Source organism: Panthera pardus, unplaced genomic scaffold (genome assembly GCF_024362965.1).
Source record: "Panthera pardus isolate Hobbes unplaced genomic scaffold, ASM2436296v1 HiC_scaffold_13, whole genome shotgun sequence".
NCBI lineage: Eukaryota > Metazoa > Chordata > Mammalia > Carnivora > Felidae > Panthera > Panthera pardus.
In genome coordinates this window covers 204,507,132-204,522,566 of record NW_026526688.1, presented here as the reverse complement: position 1 = coordinate 204,522,566, position 15,435 = coordinate 204,507,132, and the positions used below count along the sequence as shown (strand labels likewise).

General features: G+C 56.8%; 1 protein-coding gene across 5 annotated transcripts in view; it reads right to left on the bottom strand.

The window, feature by feature from the left end:
- The window catches only part of GAK (cyclin G associated kinase), a 53,013-nt gene extending 37,635 nt beyond the window's left edge, over positions 1–15,378 (bottom strand). Inside the window, exons 1-6 of one of the 5 annotated variants that reach the window (XM_053901802.1) lie at positions 15,139–15,247; positions 14,278–14,354; positions 6,749–6,810; positions 6,045–6,104; positions 5,016–5,130; positions 1,377–1,519 (exon numbers count right to left, since the gene is read on the bottom strand). In XM_053901802.1, the coding sequence (XP_053757777.1) occupies positions 1,377–1,519; positions 5,016–5,130; positions 6,045–6,047 (261 nt within the window). In that variant the 5' untranslated portion in view covers positions 6,048–6,104; positions 6,749–6,810; positions 14,278–14,354; positions 15,139–15,247. The other 4 variants (XM_053901801.1, XM_053901800.1, XM_019436815.2 and 1 more) reach the window with 4 other exon arrangements.
- Between the last annotated feature and the right edge of the window lie 57 nt (positions 15,379–15,435).

Here is a 15,435-nt window from a genome sequence, read left to right as displayed (position 1 = left end):
CTGATTCTACCCTTCTAGATATCCCTTCCCTTAAAAAGACTACGGACACACAAGCACCCGCATTAACACACAAAGCATGGGTCTTGACGCCACGAAACAATCCACCAGCCCCCAGTCAACTGAGGAAGGCCCATGCAGACAGCAGGGAAGGGCCGGCTGGTGTGCAGGGCAGCCGCGGCCCAGGCCCCTCCAGACACACCCCTGCAGCCCTGTGAGCGGGGTCTAAGGCGGTGGCCCCCACCTCACAGACCTTCTGTAACGGGGGCGCACGTGCCGACCACTCGGGCTGAGGGACGAAAGGAAAAGGTCAGGCTCACCCAAGGTCAAATCTAAACAGAGACATCACTGCACAGACAGGGCGCCAGGGCGTCCCTGGGCACACGGCCCTGAGGAGGAGAGGGCGCTGTCCCAGACCAGCCGGGTCGGAGGCACGCTTTCCTCATACCTGAAAGCTGGCCACAGACCAGACAAGAGAGAACACTAAGGGACTGTAAGGTTCTCCGGCAAAAACAACCTGTGCCAGCAAGTAGGACACAGTGGGGGCCACCGCTCCCCCAAGAAGCGGTCGGAGTCAGGGTGTGAGCTTCGTGGACGTCAGGCAAATCTCACAAAGTCTTGAGTTTCCCAAAGACACAACAGGGGAAATAGAAACTAGGCCATTAACCAGGAGAAGGCATTCGCAGCACAGACAACATGAAAAAGGCCGCCGTAAGAACAGAGGGAGGAGCTCCCGCTAACGAACAACCTGATGGACAAGAAAACAGGAAAAAAAGCAAAAAGCAAGTTAACCGAAAAATAAGGCACTGACTACAAACACAGCAAAAACCGTCTATTTCACGAATCACCAGGAAAAGGGAGAATCAGGACCGCGGTGCCCCTCGTCCCCAGCAGGCGGGCGGCTGCGAGTACCGCAGCCCCACGGTGCCCTGCCAAGGCACGTGCGCACTCCTTGTGGTCCCTCGGCGGCACTGGTTGCTGCGGGACAGCGAGCCCTGTGGTGTCACGCCGGGACGGATGACCACAGGGCGAGGGCACGGACGACCCCGAGGGGCGGCGGCCTCCTCCCCACTCCTGGGGGCGGACGGAAGGGAGGGAGCCTCAGTCGAGAGCATCCCCGGGCCGGCCGAAGGGCCGGCAGGGGGCGTGATGGCCAAGCAGGTGGCATGAAGCCACAGGACCAGGCCGCAGGAGGCCACAAAGCCAAATGATACAGAGAGAGGGCTCGGCGCCGCTTCAGGGGAGAAACTTCCAGCAACCCAGTTTGGCGTTAAGAAGCTCCTTCTCTGGAAAAGCCATCGCACACTTCACTGCTGGCAAGCTGGCCATCCTGACCGGGGGCAGCGGGGCAGGCCCGCGAGACGGACCGGAGGCGGTACCTTGAGGTCTCTATGGATGATGGGCGGCTTTTGTCTGTGCATGTGCTGCACGGCTCTGCACGTCTGATAGAATATCTTCAGAACAGTATCGCACGAGAGCGGACCTCTAGATTCAATTTTCTTTAAAAATTCCACCAGCTGCCCTAAAAGAGACAATTAAATTCACATCACCATGGAGCCAGAAATGCTACACCCGCCCCGGGCGGCCCCCCCGGAGCCCACCGCGGCACTCGCGGGTGAGCGTCCGCCGCTAGGGCCCGGACACCCGGGAAACCCCGCGGAGGGACGTGAGGTGCAGGGACCGCCACCGGGATGCGACGAACTTACAGAGCCTCCGTGGGAACACCACCGGCCACGGCCACGTGGAACAACGGCCAGCGGTGCGCGCGGTACAAGGCAGCCCCCAAATTCACCACGGACCGCGTACCCCACGCAGCCGGGCGCAGGGCGGCAGCTACAAGAGGAACGGCCCCAAACGTGCACGCGGAGCTCTCTCAACCACATCTAGCGAAGCGGCCACCCCGCCTCCTCAGGCAACAGGTCACCTGTCTGTGAGCACCACGTCCCAGTAAACGCACAGACTGCGCGTGGACGGGGGGAGAGGGAGGCCACAGGCAGGCACGAGGTACTGGGCCGCACCCCAGTCCCGGACGCAGCCCTCCCTGGGCCGCTCCTCCCCGTCTCTGTAGCCCAGACACCTGCAGTCCTTGGACCCCGCGCAGTGAAGCCGGGAAACTCCCGGGCGGGGCCAGCCGGCTCCGACGCACGCGGGGCGAGAGCTTTCTCTGTGAGCACAGGCCATCTCCTCCCCGCCCCGCCCCGCACGGAGCACCCACGTTCCTGCCTCCGGCGCCTGCCTCCACAAGCTGCCCACACACCACACGCCTCGTACCCTACCCCTACAACCCCATTCCCACCTGCGGCCCCCTCCCTGGAGCCTCTTCCGGAAGCCCACCCTCTCCTGGGCCCTGCACCGCTCCCTCCCTGCTCCAGGCCCCAGGCTGTCTCTCAGCCTTGCAGCCCCTTCAGTTTGCCGGCACACTGTTGAAGCAGAAGCAAGGTGGTTACCACCCCAGAGGCCTTATCTCTTGTGACATCCCCACACAGACTCCCCTCCAGCCACATGCCTCCTTTCCGTCCTGCCCCAGGACCTTCGCACATGCTGCACCCTCAGCTGGGACGCTTTTCCTGTCTCACCTCCTTCAGCTCCCGGTCTGCGCCATCACACCCTTTCCCTGGCCTCTTTCCTCAGTTTCGCACGGGACTACCCAACCATCACTGAGGACTTTGGTTAGGGTCTATTTGCTTTATCTGCTTGAGTCACTGAACCCCTGTGCCTGCGTACGGTAGTGCCAACAGACACGATTTTCAACATGAACTAGATTCTAGCTGCTCTGAACAGGCACAGCGCCTGGGGAGAACAGTGTGAACTTTGTACACTCCCAAGGGGTTTGGATTTCTTTCATAACTGCATCACCTTTGCAACTTTCAGAACAGGGAAACACGGCTCAGGACCCGCACGTTCTTGCCCACTGACCCATCTGCCGTGGAGCCTCCACTCTGGTGATCCAGCCACGGTTCCCCACACACGTCTGACCCTGCCCCGCCAGGGCCACCTCTGCTGTGGCTCTGCAAGGATCTGCCCTCTTTCCAGACCTGCACACCAGCCCACCTGGCCCTCACTCCACCAGACCACCCCAGCATTCCCCTCTCCCCCAGCCACACCTGCCTCCCAGCCTTGCACCCGCACCCTCAGGAGAGATGGGGTGCCCTCCCTGTGATGCAGACAGGGCAGGCAGGGCACGGGCCCCACGAGGCATCGCAGAGGGTCCAGAGCAAGGGTGACATGTTGACCACCAAGCTGCCTGGAGTTATGGGAATGAGCCAGCCTGTGGCGGTGGGGACGGGGTGGGGGGGGGGTGGGGGGAGGTTGTCACAACGTCAGTTCACAGTTCACTGGCCTCTGGGTCCAGCGAGAATTTAAAGGAAACTTTTTAAAAGTAACAATCCCCAAGGTGGCAGGACAGCTGGAGAGGACGCAGTGGAGGACGAGCGTTGGGCGCGAGGACCGGCGATGGGTGGGGGCTCGGTGAGCACGCATCCAGGCCCTCCTTCAGTGGGGCTGGCGCCCACACCCCTCCCTGAGATCCCCTCCGCCCTCCGCCCCCCGCCCCCCCCCCCACAAGCACCCCCAGCCTCTCACACTGCTCCCAGGCTGGCGGCCCACGCAGCACCACACCGAGGGCTGCACTCTGTGGGTCTGCCCCGTCGTGGAACCACGCTGCCGCCACCACCAGGCCCCACACCTGCTGCCTCTCATGGGAGGGACGCTGGCGCTGGTGAACCCACAGCCTTCTAAAACGCAGCATGAAAGTGACCCGGAAGCACCGAGCGCCCTGAAGATGAACAAGGACTCGGTGAGCGAACCAGACGTGCCAGCTGAGGAACGCAGGACGAGGCACGGCCAGCATCGGCAGCGGGGCCCCCGGGGCAGAGGGAAGCTGCGTGCAGCCTCACGCGTACTGACTGGGGGTTCCACGTGGCACCCCCTACTCCACAACCCCGACCACAGGATCGCCAAGCTCGCAGCAGCTCCGTGCGCCAACATCTGTGGTCAAGAAACGGTATGCGTCACAAAGAGGGTGCTGGTCGGGGACGTTGCGGGATGGACCCAGGAGGCCCCGCAGAGCCTTCAGGAGAGAACAAGTAGGTGTTTGGGCGCGAGAAGATGCCCGACGCAGGAAGCTTTTCTCAGAAAAGAGAAGTACGTGTCGCAAACCCCCACTTTTAGGAAAACCTCACTCCCCTACGCTTGAACAGGGACGTCCTGCCCCTGGATGGTTCCTCACCCTGGCTCCTGGCCACTGCTGGCCGTGCACACCGCGCTCACCGCCTCTGCCCTCACACCACCTACAGCGCCCGCGTTCTCCTCTTGCATCACCACTCCTCCCCGCGCCTACGCTCACAGCCCCCGCCGCTCCCTTCTGTGAGCGCTCCTCTCGGCACTCCTCTCGTGGGCACGGCGCTCGGCTGGGCCGCTTGCTCCCCTTGGCCTGTGGCCACGGGGCTGAGGCCTCTCGTCTCCCAGCACGCACTAGCGGTGACCAACAGGAAAGCGCACCCGGCTTACGACGGCCGATGGCTCCCGCCTCTGGCTCCGGACAGTCCTGGCCAGGCGTCCGCGCCCACCCGGCCCCACGAGTCCCGCCTCCACTCTTGTCGGACAACTTGTGCCGTCTGGCGTCGCACATCAAGACCGTGAGCTCCAGCGGGCAGGCACTCGCCGGGCTCGCTGCCGCCTCACCCACAGAGCAGACGCCCCACGAGGGCGTGAGCCCTGACCCTCCCCAGGGCAGAGAGACTGCGCCCTGCCTGGGGGATCAGGCACGCCCCTCGCCCGCGCTCCCTTGGCACCATCCACACACAGTCACACGGCCACTCTGCCCCTACAGCTCTCTGGAAGGCGCCTGGGTCCCTCCTACTCCTGTGACGGAACTCAGGAGTCTAAGAACACGGGGAGTGCTTGACCTAGCAGGTCACGTGCCCTCAAAGGCCACGGCCGCAACCCCACCCTGTCCGTTACACCTGACCGCTCAACCACGTGACAATACTGTGGTCCAGACTCCAAGGAAACGTTACCTTTGCAGAGCTCGGTGAGCAGCAGGAACTCGGCCTGCCCCGTGTCCGACTCCTCCTTCCCTATGGATGCTGCAGAACAAAACTGGACAATATTGGGGTGGCCAGAAAGTTTTTTCTGCAGGTGTCTTGTTAAAGGAGAATGCGTAAGTCTGCACGTTTAAAAACAAATATACATGTGACATTAAGACACTAAAGTCAAAGTGTGGAATGAAATTACCTTACAGTCCCAGCACATCGGAGCAGAAAGACGGAGGGTAGTGGTGGTTGGGGGGCGGGGGGGTGGTGGCGAGTAAGGCAGGCGGCAGGGAGGAGGGAACGGAGAGGGAAGGTGGGGGTGAAAACCGCCACCACGCTGGCCACACGCACCTGACCACGGGCCAGGCAGGACAGCAGACAGAGGGCACATGCGGGTGCGGGACGCCACGGGTGTGAATGAGCCCGCCAAACCTCTGCAAGGCGAGAGCCCGCAGGCTCACGGTACACAGAGCTTCGAGAGAGAAAAGAGAACACATTCTGACAGCAGAGGGCAAGAGCCCAGCTGAGGGAGAACGTGTGCCAGAGCTGAGAGCCCGCCAGAGAAGCGCCACAGACCCACGAGCCGTGCACAGAAACCCGACAGCCTGACTGCCGGGGGCAGGGTGAGGGACAGAGGGGCTGCTGACCAGGAGGGACACGGAGGCCCACTAGAACCGGGCCCAGCAAGGGTCCTGGCAAGAGCCGGAGCAGCGGGGCACGCCACGCTCACTAAGGGGAAGACAGAAGGGCGGAGAGCAGGAAGCAAATCCTGCGTGAGCACGGAGACCTCCCGGGCCGCAAAGCTACTGAACCTCTGACTGTTACCCTGGGAGCGAAGGAGGAGGAAGGAAACCTTCTCCTACCAATACTCTACAGACAGGTCCAGTGAAGGCGGAAGGCCAATTTTAGCGTGTCCGAAAGAGCCAGAGAGCGGCCCGGCGGCGGCGGGCGGCCGCAGCTCGACGCAGGCCTCCCCACGTGACCGCACGTGCTCTCGTCCCGGGAAAAGGATACCATGAAACAAACTTCCTGAATGATGGCTCTGTTCTTTTCCTCTTCGTTAGACAATAACCTCTGTATCGGGAAATAAACACAAAGATTAAGGAGTGTTTACCTTTCTATTCTACACCCAGAAGAATAAATACAACGCATCTAAAAGCTTAACCTGCTTACCTGTATTTTAACATCTGGCCCGTGTAAAAATTTGACAGAAGGTTAAGACCCTTGAAAATGGTCTTTTGTGACCCAAGGACACCAGAAAAATGAAAAATAGGAGGCTTTCTCCAAAGAGGCTACAGCAAAGTTAGAAAATCAAGGAAAATGGGAGAAGACGCCGGCAGAGAAGCGGGCCTCTGTTCCGAACCTCCAAAGTCAGGCAGCCCCTCAGCAGCAGCCCTGGCACCGGCACCGGCACCTGCACGGCCCCGGGAGGCCCCCGCCCCCCCAAGCTGTGGACACAGAGTTCACAGCAGTGACTTTCAACCCCCTGCTATCTGCGGAACCCTCCTTCTGGCAGTCGGCACTGGGGTCGCTCCTCGCCACAAAGTCGGAAGCCATAGCTTAAAGTGTTCTGCAACTGCTGATGGCCTCGCCCTCAGAGGGAAAAAACAGGACTGTTTAAAAAAAAAAAAGCAAACTAAATACTAGGGATGACTCTCCGGAAACTTAGAGATCTACTTAAAATGGCCCAAACCCCACACAAGTGCCGCCCTCGTTACCTTCAAGGCGTACTCTCTGCCACTTCCCAGGTCTTGAGCCTCATACACAAACGCAAACCCTCCTGAAAATTAGAAAGACGTACAGGTCAGTTCAGTGCTCTGACTTCCCTTGACATTAAGCTTCAAAAACACGTTCCCTAAGTGAAATACAAACCGGGCTTGTGGCCAGCAATTTGCTGCAGAAACGACCCTCATTTACATGACGCTGTCTTTTAAATATCCCGCTTTGGGGACAGGAAGGAAATCAACACAGGAACAGAGATGAGTGAGGGAAAGAATGGAGAAAATCAACAACACCAAAGCTTCTGAAAGCCAACATCCTCTGAAAACAAGAAAATGAAACTGATAAATTCTAGATAAACTGATCACCGAGAGAGTGAGAGCAAGAAAGGAAAAATTAACAGGAGCAACTACCCCCAGAACAGAAGGCCAGCACTGCCTTAATGCCCCGAAACGACTTTAAAGTACATCCAATATCACACGAACACAAAAAGTCCTTTTTTTAAATGTTTATTTATTGGGGGGGGGGGGGTAAGCGAGCAGGAAGGGGCAGACAAGGGGACAGAGAATCCAAAGTGGGCTCCGTGCTGACAGCGCAGAGCCCGACGTGGGGCTCGAACTCACAAACCAGGAGATCGTGACCTGAGCTAAAGTCAGAGGCTTAACCAACTGAGCCACCCAGACGTCCCAACAAATTTTTAATTCTGCGTAAGGTAAAATTTCAGCATATCAAACCCAACGATATATGAATACACTGTGACTAAGTAAGAGTTGATTAAACCTTTGAAAATCCCTGTAATTCTCTTGTTTTTAGGTTTCATTTGCTTAGCTTCTTCTAGCTCCCCACGGTGGAAAATTACATCATGACACTAAGAGCTGTGAGCAGACACCCTACGATGCAGCCATTGCACTACAAGGTATTTATCCAAGGGATACAGGGATGCTGTTCCGAAGGGACACATGCACCCCAAGGTTTATAGCAGCACTACCAACAATAGCCAAAGTATAGAAAGAGCCCAAACGTCCATCGATGGATGAATGGATAAAGAAGATGTGGTATATATACATATATACGATGGACTATTGCTCGGCAATCAAAAAGAATGAAATCTTGCCATGTGCAACTACGTGGATGGAACGGGAGGGTATTATGCTAAGTGAAATTAGAGAAAGACACAAATAGTGACTTCACTCATATGAGGACTTTAAGAGCCAAAACAGATGAACATAAGGGAAGGGAAGCAAAAATCATATAAAAACACGGAGGGGAACAAAACAGAAGAGACTCATAAATATGGAGAACAAACTGAGAGTTGCTGGAGGGGCTGTGGGTGGGGGGATGGGCTAAATGGGGGATGGGCATTAAGGAGGGCACTTGCTGGGATGAGCACTGGGTGTTATATGTAGGGGATGAATCACCGGAATCTACTCCTGAAATCAATGTCGCACTATATGCTAACTAACCTGGATGTAAATTAAAAATTTTTCTTTAATTTTTTAAATAATAAAATAAAATAAGCAAAAGACACACAGAGACATTCCGCCCATGCAGGTGCATGGTCATCCTCCAGGAAGGTGCACCTGCAGGCACAATAAGCTATCGGTACACACCTGCTCGAACGATCGAATCAGAACACAGCACAAAACATTGGCAAGGCCACGGAGACACTGGGTGACTCTTTGTGGCCACAGACTCCTCACGTTGAGCCCTAGCTCCCAGTGTCACTGGATCAGCAGACAGGGCGTTCAGGGAGGCAATTAAAGAAGTGAGGTCATCGTAGTGGGGCCCTGACCCAGCAGGACCGGGGTCCCTCTCCACCCACGTGCACAGACAAGGTGCCGTCCGCCAGCCAAGGGGACAGGCTGCCCGGGAAACCGACGCTGCCAGTGCCATGATCTGGGACAGGAGCCTCCAGAACCGAAAACACAAATTCTTGTCGTTTATGCCTTGAAACTGTGCTACTGCGCCATGGCGGCCTGAGCAGACCACCACACTCGTCTGCCGCTGGTCCGAAGTGTGAGAGGACACAGCCGCTCTGCAAACAGGCCGGCAGGTCTAGACAACAAGGCCTGCAGCTACCGCACAAGTCGGTCATCTGCACTCTCAGCCACTCACTCCAGAAAAATGAGAACCTGAACGCAAGTGCTTATAGCAGCTTTATTTCTAACAGCCAAAAAACACCTGGAAACAACCCAGACGTCCTTCAGCGGGTGAACGGCTGAAGAGATGGAGCCACCCACACCACGAATACTCTTCACCAATGAAAATGAGATCACGGACACAACCACCTGGGTGGATTTCCAGACACTAATAGCAAAAAGGGCCAATTCCAAAAGGATACACACACAATGGTAAAACTGTAGAGACAGAGACCTGATTAGTGGCTCCCGGCGTTAAGAACGTAGGTTTTAAGGGGATGGAAACTTCTGTGTTTTTGACTCTACTGACGTCAAGATGCTGGTCGAGACACTGACTAGTTTTTCAAGTTGTTACCACTGAGGGAAATGGGCAAAATATGCTGGTGCCATTTCCTAAAACTACAAATAAATAAACCCACACTTTTCTCAAAATTGCAAGTTTACATAAAAATATTACTGCTGAATAAAACATCTCGAGAAACGAAAGGGCAGGCATTGCTAAGACGCTGCTGTATGCATTCATTCTGAGTATGTTCTGGAATTGGGAGACAGGCACAGGTACCTCAACTGTCGGGGCCAGACCCTCGCCCCTCGAAGGCAGGCTGGCCAGGGACGGCAGCGACCCCATCCGTGGCTTCCCTCCTCCTCCCCACATACGCACACGCATGTCTGTTATATAAAATGCACGACTTGCATCTGGAATAAAAAGCTCCCACAACTCCAGCCCAAGGGGAAATGGACAAGACTTAGGCATTTCACACAAACACACACACACACACACACACACACACACACACACAGAGATATGTGACTGGTTAACAAGCAGGAGAAAAGTGTTCACACTATCATCAGATAAATGTAAATCCCGTGCCAAGTAGACACCAGTGCACACACCTGTGGACACACACCAGTGCGCGCAGAGCCGAGGACGGGCACGCACATCCGAGGACAAGCACCAGCGCGCACACACCGGAGGACGGGCACCAGCGTACGCACAGCCGAGGACGGGCACGCACACCCGAGGACACGCACCAGCGCGCACATCGAGAACAGACAGAAAGAACCGAAATGACGTTGAAGAACACCGGCGAGGGTGTGGAGACGGGAGCCCGGGGCCTGCCGGCCAGAGTGCAAATCGGCGCAGCCCTGCTGGAAAGCGTTAGCCGTGTTCACGTAAAGTTCATCCTACATCCAACCCATACCAAAAGATCCCCCTCCTGGGCACTTTACCTGAGAAAACACACTGCAGGCGAGCAAACAAACCTCAGAGCCACACAGCTGGCCCAGAGGGGGCACTCGAGCTGTGACGCCATGTGCATGACACTCTGGCAGAGAGGGGACTTGGAGCCGGTGGCTGGCTGGAAGCGGGGAAAGGGGCTGGGGGCCACGAGAGGCTTCCTGGGGTCGCTCAGCTGTTCTCTATCTCTTCAGGTGGTTGGCTACACGGGTGTAAGCCTTCACCAAAGCAGTTCCATTCTGGAGATCTTTCTGTATGCCAATAATTTAAGTCGTTAGTTAAAAGAAACATAGGCATAGGACATCGATGCACCATTCCAGAAGAGGAACCTGAGCAAGTAATAAGCACCGAAAAACGCACCAGCTCGTAAATCAGAGAAAGGCAAATCCACACGAGCCCACACGTGTTTGCCCATCACCATGAGGGCTGGTGTGGGGACACTGGGGTCTGGCAGGCCTCCACGTAAGGTGGCGAACTGGCGGGGAAGACCGTGAGCACCAGGAAGAGATACGACGGCACGAGGAACAATCCGGGAGATTCACCACGTTTTGTCAGCACTGTTTCTAAGAAACACTTTCACAAAAGGAACAGAATCCTGTCACCCACGTCACATCCTCACATCGGCACCACACATCTTCGGGGTACGTGACCATGCAGAAGTGACCGTGCAGACGGCAGGAGTCCACAGAGAGGAACAGGCCGAGCCACGGAGAGACAGACGGCAGCCTTTCCCAAGGCAACCTCCCCTCCCCCGGTGACCTTCAGGGAGGGTGACCTCCTCCCACAATAGCGCCCCTCACCTCATGACCCCTCCACCGTGACTTCCCCCCAAGGTAACCCCTCCCACGGTGACCGCCCCCGTGATGTCCCACTCCAGCCACCTGCACCTCAACAGAAAGAAACTGGAGAAATTACACACGCCTGCTGCCGCAGTCGCCCGAGGCACGGAGCAAAGGGCCTTGGCACTCAGCTCCCACCCTGGCTCCACAGCCCCGCCCACTTCCATCTGCCTCAGACAGGTGCACCGCCCTTGCTTCCTTGACCTTGACGTCCTCCACGCCTCTCTCCCTTCAGGATGCACCCCACAGGCTGACCTGGGCCAACATGCAGGAGACCAGACACACTCGAGCAGATGCCAAGGAGGCCAGCCTCCCGGGGGCTCCCAGGCCCAAGTCCACCACTCACTGGCCAGAGGCTCTGGGAAGCTACTCCGGCCTTAGCTCAGCCACTGTCAGGCTCGCAGTCCACGTGAAGCACCAGGCACGGTGTCCACCAAATAGAGCTCCGTAAACAGTGTTAGGCTGGTTATTATTATTCCACACTAGGTGTTCGTCACCACGGCTGAGGGGCTGATGATCAAGTCGCCAAGTCGCAGGTGAAGACGGTGCGGTAAGGGGAGCTGGGAGAGGGCGACTGATCAGACACAAAATCGGACAACACCACCCTGAATACTAGCATCAGTGCCCAAGCTCTCACGGCAAAGACCTGGCCCCTCTGTGCTCTCAGGTGTCTGGAGAGAGGGCCACTCAGCACCCCTCCCCGGGTGAGAGTAGCCGTGGTGGGCGATGGAGAAGATGACCTAGAAGAAGGCCACCAAGCCGCAGGGCTCGGGGACCAGGCACGCTTCCTATGTGAAAAGGGCGACGAGCGATAAATGAACGTGCTGTGACCACTGATCGTCTTTTAAGATCGAGGGAAACGTCTTCTGCGGTGGACGCCTGTAGAGCGTGTCCTGACCCAACAAGCGCTCCTCTCCCTCCGTCACGCCAACCTCAGTGGTTCCCGACACCCCCAAGCAAGAGTCCTGTCGCACAGCCCCATGACCGTCCCTGTGCCCTGCCGGTCCCCACACCGGCTGCAGACAAGGAGGCAGAGGAGTGGAGGGCCCACGGTGAGCGTGCACTGTGCCCTCACGGCTTCTCAAGCCAGCACCGACCCCAGAGAACACAAGGGACCCACGCTAGGTTTATCAAAGACCACTGATACCACGCGTGGCACACGGCGTTCCAGCAAACAGATGCTGACTGAAATTCACGTAACATCCAACCAAACGCACGTGACTAGTTACGCATAAATGGCGGGGCGGCTCTGCGGCCTGGTTTCATCTTCAGAAGAGAAGCCCACACACCACCTCGTGTACCTCACTAGCAGTGCAGCCACAGTGAAGCAGTCACGGGAGAGGTGGACTCACCTTGCATGACAAAACCCTTGTCTTGGCTGTAGCCATCACTTCTGTCACCTCTCTTTTTTAAATTCAATTTTTAATTTTTATTTTTAGAGACAGAAAGAGAGAAAGCAAAAAGAAGGTACGTGAGCAGGGGAGAGAGAGGGAGACAGAGGGCGGGAGAGAGGGGGAAGAGGGGGGTAGAGGGGAGAGAGGGAGGGGGAGAGAGAGGCAGGGAGGGAGGGAGGGAGGGAGGGAGGGAGGGAGAGAGGGAGAGAGGGAGGGAGGGAGGGAGGGAGGGGGGGGAGAGGGAGGGAGGGAGAGAAGGGGGAGGGGGAGAGGGGAGGGAGACAATCTCAAGCAGGCTCCTCGCTCAGCACAGAGCCCAACACAGGGCTTGATCCCATGGCTCCTAGAGTCAAAATCAAGAGTTGGACGCTCAACCAACTGAGACACCCAGGTGCCCCGTTACCTCTTCTAACCGCAGGAAGCAAGAATGTGCAAAATCCAAAACAGGAGAACATAAGGATTGTATTCTAGAATCTGCCTGGACTCAGCATCTCTGACGTGGGTGTTATTCCCACTAACTTGTTTTGTTGTTTTTTTAAATGAAAACTTAAAACCAACTTTTGAAAGGTTAGGAAGCTATCTGGCTCCAAGTTCTGTCCACAACCCATTTCATATTGCAGATGCAAAAAACAATGCTTTCTTCCTAAACCACTGACAGCAAAATGTGGTGTACCGTAAATTCACCTGGGGCAACACCTGACACGAACTGATATAGGGCTATTTAAAGACTTAATCACCCACAGTGAGGATACTTACCTAAGTACAAACATCTGATTTGATTATTATTAAATACATTCCCAACTCCTGTAGAAATATACAGGATATACAGGATGTCTATTATCTTCTGAACCCTAAATAAGTCTGAAGTTGTCAACATCTGTACCCAAGGGACTGAGTTTGGAACTCCCCACGTTTACACAGGACAGCAAGAATTCCCGTGTTCCAAGGCTGATGTTTTACATGAAAGACTTGACACGAGTTTCTCAACATTTCAGTTCCGAAAGAGGCTTCACAACTTTAAAGGCTACACGCCAGCTGTTAAATGTATAAAGAGGAAATCTACAGCTCATAATTGTACTGGTTATGTTTATCTTCCGACTTGTCTAGATAGCAAAGGGAGTGCGTTCTTTTGCACAACCACATAGGCTGGTCCCATTTCCTTATTCTGCGTCCTGGTGTTAAACAACTTAAATGGTGACAGCTTCCTGCTCCACAAGACCCACCTCCCGGCTCTGATTACCCCTCCCCCAACCTCACCCCCACCCCGGGGCACATTCTCTCCCCTCTCACCTCAGTTTGGCCCTCTGGACCCCTCACCACTGCCTGTCCTGTCCCAACAATCCCCCAGGGCTGTGTGGTCCTGTCATCAGAGGGTGTGTCTAATTCCAGGAAGCAAAAACCACCTACTGTCCACTATGGATTTCTTAAAAAACAAGACAATTGTCTGGTATTTTCAGAATAAATGAATAGATGTGAGGGAACTCTCATTCTAACAGATACCACCCTTCAGAATGTTAATAGAGGTTCTGGCCTCACCTCTGAAGACCTTGGGTTGCTGTTTTTTTTGTTTGCTTTTTTTTTTTACCAAATCACACCCAAAATCTGTTGCTTTTTTTACCCACGTGGAAAAGCAGCGTGTGCTGATGCTGCAGCCAGAACATCCCCTCAGGCCTTTAGGAATAAGGTGAACGGTCAGCTGGTGTGGTTTCCTACCTCAAACTGAGCATAAACGGAAGTAGGGGTGGCCACGTGACAAGCTGAACCTGAGGTCCGGAGAGCTACCGGACAGGTCGGCTCTCTCGCCCTGTACCACTCCCTCGCCCCATGTTAATTCAGGGTAATGCTGTTCTGTTTCCGTACCAGCCCCAAAGACAACTGTGTTTAGCCATTAAGCATCCCAGCTAGCAAAATGTGACATACCCCTGTGGGCGCCCCCGACAAAATGTAAGGAAAATCCAGAAGAGAGAATGGGATCACATCGACGTTGGCAATAGTCTCTGTGTGAGGAAGAGAAAGGACATCAGGAAGCTGGAAACAGCAGGCAGAAACAAAGATGACTAAAGAATGGCCCGGAAATCTCTCCGTGCCTGACGAGTCCAGCCTGCAAGGTTCCACACAGCTCACAACTGCTGGCATGCCCTAGTTTACACGGACTCACAAACAGAGATCAGGGCAAAGTGAAGCTCAGGTGGCAAGAGGAGGGAGCTAGGCTGTCACAGACGGTCACAGCACCGTCTACGCCAACATCCAAGGAGGTCAGGACTGCAGCCATCCTCACCAAGCTGCACGAGCACCCACGCCCAGGACCCTGAGAATCGAGGGGAGCTGGCCCGATGTGCGGAGATCCAGTGCTGTTCCACCGCCCCCCGCCCAATGGCCCAAGATGTGAAGGGAAGGGCCATGACTCGTGTAGGTTCCCTTCCTTCTGCCTCCACTGTGGCCCCTCACCTGCTCACCACCCCCTCCCCGCTGCCACGGCCTTAACTCCGGCCGCAGGCCAGCCCCACACCTGCTCTGACTGCCACGCCTCCCGCAAGGAAGTGCCCGGCCCTACGCCCGGCCTCACTCACCTTCGGCAGTCGCTCCGGGTCGGTCGGCCTCACCCTCTCCCCCCCGCGGCGATCCTCCCCCATCCCCCGCCGCGCCGGGCCGACCCGCACCGGACTCAGCCTGACCCCGCCCCCTCCGGGCCGGCCCCGCGCCCGTCCGCCCCCACGCTGGACCCCCACCCCCCCCCCCCCCCCCGGCGCCGGGCCCCGCGCCCCCCGGCCCGGGCCTCACCCTCGGCCAGGACCCGCCGCACCCGCAGCCGCAGTTCGCCCAGCTCCACCGTCTGCCCCACGAAGTCGGTCTGGTCGCGGCCGGCAGCACCGCCCAGAGAGCCCGGGCCCGCCAGGAAGTCCAGCGCAGACTGCAGCAGCGACATGGCTACGGCCCCGCGGCGGGCGCCGGAGCGGGGAGCTCGGGGTGCAGCTGCGTCCGGGTCCGCTCAGCAACCGCCGGCCCCGAACCGCACCATCTTCCGCCCCGACGCCGTGACGTAGGCCCGCGGGGGGCGCGTCGCGGCCCGGAAAGACG